The 3,542-nt window shown below is 33.7% G+C and overlaps 1 protein-coding gene across 1 annotated transcript; it reads right to left on the bottom strand.

Moving 5' to 3' along the window:
• Positions 1-1,806, bottom strand: LOC111911406 (40S ribosomal protein S3a). Its single transcript, XM_023907187.3, has 7 exons — positions 1,706-1,806; positions 1,579-1,626; positions 1,346-1,451; positions 921-1,058; positions 652-837; positions 356-556; positions 1-275 (listed from the first exon to the last, which is right to left on the bottom strand). The coding sequence occupies exons 1-7, from the start codon at positions 1,714-1,716 to the stop codon at positions 183-185; spliced, it is 783 nt and encodes a 260-aa protein (XP_023762955.1). The 5' UTR covers positions 1,717-1,806; the 3' UTR covers positions 1-182.
• Between the last annotated feature and the right edge of the window lie 1,736 nt (positions 1,807-3,542).

Here is a 3,542-nt window from a genome sequence, read left to right as displayed (position 1 = left end):
TAGGCAAAAGTATCATGCATAATATAAATGTCTCAACATTGCTTATCATCTGGTTGAAAGAAAACTACAAAAATTGCATCACAGGTTTCAAAAGAAAATATAATCTCATGTAAATAAAAACCAACACATCCTAACCATTTCAAGCTCAACAAATTATCAATTAGAAGCTAACAAACTCCCATTTAAGCACCAATAACTTCAGTTGCTTCAGCAATAGGCTCATCAGCAGGCCTCTCAACCTTAACACCAACATCCTCAGAGTAATCCCCATGAACCTACATATCAAAACATAAGTCAATAATCAACTAAAATTCCAAAAATACCCTCAATTTATGTAGTGAAAACAACAACTTACTTCCATCAACTTGCCAAGATCAAACTTGGGTGCCTTCAAAATCTTAACTTTACGGATGAAAACATTCTGCAATGGGTAAATGCTGGAAGTTGCCTTCTCAATTTCTCTCCCAATTGATTCAGGAATGAACTTCAGAACCAACTCCTTAAGATCACAAGACTGAGCTTGAGTGATCATGATCTCCCTCATCTTCCTTCGAATCTAACAAAATCAAACAAAAAAATACTAAAATCAGCAATCGAGAACTTCAATCTTGATGAAATACTTCAATCTTATATGTGAAACTATGAACACACCTGACGAATTTGGCTGGATTGTGCATAGCAGGTTCTCTTGACCTGGTTAGTCCTCTTCTTGGTGAATCCAATGCAGAACATTCTCAATGTGTAGCTGTCAGTTGTCTTCACATCAACATGTGCTTCAATCAAAGACTGCCATTTCCTGACCAGAGACCTAAGTTTGTCTGTGGTAAAGTCCATTCCCTGTTGAAAATGTAAAGTTAATGATGGAACAGAGATTATAAATATAGAAGAAGAAAAGGATTATGGTGAATATTGTAACATACATAGAAATTGGTCAAGACATTCTTCCCTTGGACATCTTCAGCCCTCAAACGGATCTTTCTGTAGGCATGGTCCTCATCCTTTTGAAGGTCAGCCAAGGATACATCAAAGACACGATGTTTCAGTCCTTCCGAGGCAATCTAATAGGAAAACGATAGAAACATTTAGCTTTGACGGAGAGTTAAATATCTATGAATATATAAGATTAAGTTACAGAGCTATATGATATTGTTAATAACTGTTCACGATAGATTGGGAAAAGAGTGCAAGCAGTGCTGAAAGCATGTCAAAAATCAATTTTAAACGTTTTGAATCTGGTTCTATATCTAATTTTATTTCGATAAATTGCATACATGAACATCAGTTGCTAGATGAATTTATGAACACAAAAACAAATCAAGCGATGATGTTATGAATAGAAGTTTACCTTGGTACCCTGGGTACGTGTAACAAGGGTTTTGCAAACATTCCTTTCGTTGAACAACGATGGTGCTTTGACATCGTACCAATCCTTCTTCGAAAAAGGATCAGCCCTGTTTAGATATATTATTCAACAAACATTGAATCAGATTGCAAAGAAAACTGTTCAAAATCGTAGATCTCCGACAAATAGAGCTCGATTAAAGATAAAAATATATCAATTTCTCAAAAACGACTCACGCTTTCTTCTTGCCTCCCTTCTTTCCCTTTGAAATTCTCTTGTTCTTCCTGTTCAATCAAAATACATATGAACATCAGTCATGAATCAAATCTATAGAAGATACGCGAAAGGGAGCGAGAAATGTACCCGACGGCCATGGTTAGGGTTATGAGCTCCTACACTGAATGGATGAAGCAAGCCGGCTAAGTAAACCCTAACGTCGATTTAAGATTTAATATATAAGCAACAGAATTACAAATACGGTACTTTATCTTTTGAGTAATTGTTTGTTTGCCCCCTAAAGATTCTTACTTGTACGGATTTTGTTATAAACATTTTGGAAAAAAATATATATATATACTAACATGAATGTACAATTTTTTTTCTTTTTTCGCAAGTTGTAGTCCTAATCACCTAAAATACTAATATAATTCTATATAATTCAAATATACCAAATATATTTGTAGAGACAGGACAATTAATAAGATCGGTTTATTTGTGTTGCGTGAAACCACAAGTTTAATTTAGTTAATAAAATTTTTTTAAAGTTTTTTCAGTTTTTGTATTTAGTTAAAAACTTAAAATACATATTAATCATGGATCAATTTATTGGTTTGTCATTCATTTGTTGTGATTTATAAGAGTTAAAAACATGTGTATTCTAAGGTTATGAGGTGTGGAGACAACGCATCTTGGTGTCCACTTACCTCGATTGTGTTTAGTTGCAATGAACATCACCCCTATAGTTTAACCATAGTAATCTCCTTCCGCTATGACAGTAAATCTTACTATTTCCTTTTGTTTCCTTTTCTTTTTCTTTACCACTAGTAACAACCGAAGCATATTTAATGGGTGAAAAGTAATAGTTGACCATTTTTTAGGTGAAAGAGAAAATGAGACGAAAATGATAAGGAGTGATGTGGCATTAAGGTGGCGTGAAAAAAGTGAAATGTGTGTGAAAGTGAATTTATCCACTCTCTATGAGACATTATAATTTACGTTTTTCCTATGTTACTTGTAAAGTTGGTTGATGAAATTGAAGTTACGATCCATGCAAGACTATAGGATATTTGAGAGGGTTTCCTTTCTTCATTGAAAAATATTTCTTGCAACTCAATACTAAAAAATCATCATGGTTACCCTCGTATATAATTCATATTTAGCCACTTTTAAAGGAAATTAAGAATATTTTTATATAAAGGTTGTGTCGATTAACAATAATCGATTTAAAAGAAAATCATCATGGTTACTCTTGTATATAATTCATATCATGGTTACCCTTGTGTATAATTCATATTTACCTTTTTATTTTAAATGCGTTAACCTAGGTTTAACTCATTTGTTTAATAGGCTGGATTGAGAATTATATAAACGGGTCAAGCCGGTAACAAACCATTCATTTGAAATGTTGGGTTGGGTTGGAAATATCCACCCATTTAAATAAAAAGGGTTGCGTTGGGGGTTTAAATATTAAACATAATAAATAAATTGGTTGAATTCGAACCCAACCCAGGTCCGCCCATTGTCAACTCTACTTTAAAGTTATTTTATTGTAACTTCCCAAAAATTATGACCAATAATTTATTTTTAATTATAATAAAATCATCATTCAAAACAAGTTCATAAAACCATAATAGAATCAGGGTATGACCAAAACATCCAAATACATCAGAGTCAAATATAATGTGGAACAATATGTTGTGTGCGATGCGATCACCCCAAGCTCTTACCCTTTGATCCAGAAGTACCTGAAACATAAACTGAAAATCTTAATCATGAAGCTTAGTGAGTTCCCCAAAACACCACATATCATACCTATTAAACATATAATAGGCCCCGCCCGACATTAGGCCCCGCTCGGAAGATATATGTCAAAAATATGAGATGGGCCCCGCCTCATCACTTTCATCCCGCTTAGCATCGGGTCCTACCCGGTATACATATAAACACATAACACATACAAGAATCACAAAGATAAATAGGA

Source organism: Lactuca sativa, chromosome 6, assembly GCF_002870075.4.
Source record: "Lactuca sativa cultivar Salinas chromosome 6, Lsat_Salinas_v11, whole genome shotgun sequence".
NCBI classification, from domain to species: Eukaryota; Viridiplantae; Streptophyta; class Magnoliopsida; order Asterales; family Asteraceae; genus Lactuca; species Lactuca sativa.
The sequence above is the reverse complement of the archived record's forward strand: the minus strand, read 5'-3'. Positions and strand labels throughout refer to the sequence as shown.

Coding starts and splice junctions, on each gene's coding strand:
- LOC111911406 (XM_023907187.3), bottom strand. Junction 1,452..1,578: donor AAGGGAGGCAAGAAGAAAGC/GTGAGTCGTTTT, acceptor ATATCTAAACAG/GGCTGATCCTTTTTCGAAGA. Junction 276..355: donor ATCTTGGCAAGTTGATGGAA/GTAAGTTGTTGT, acceptor TTTGATATGTAG/GTTCATGGGGATTACTCTGA.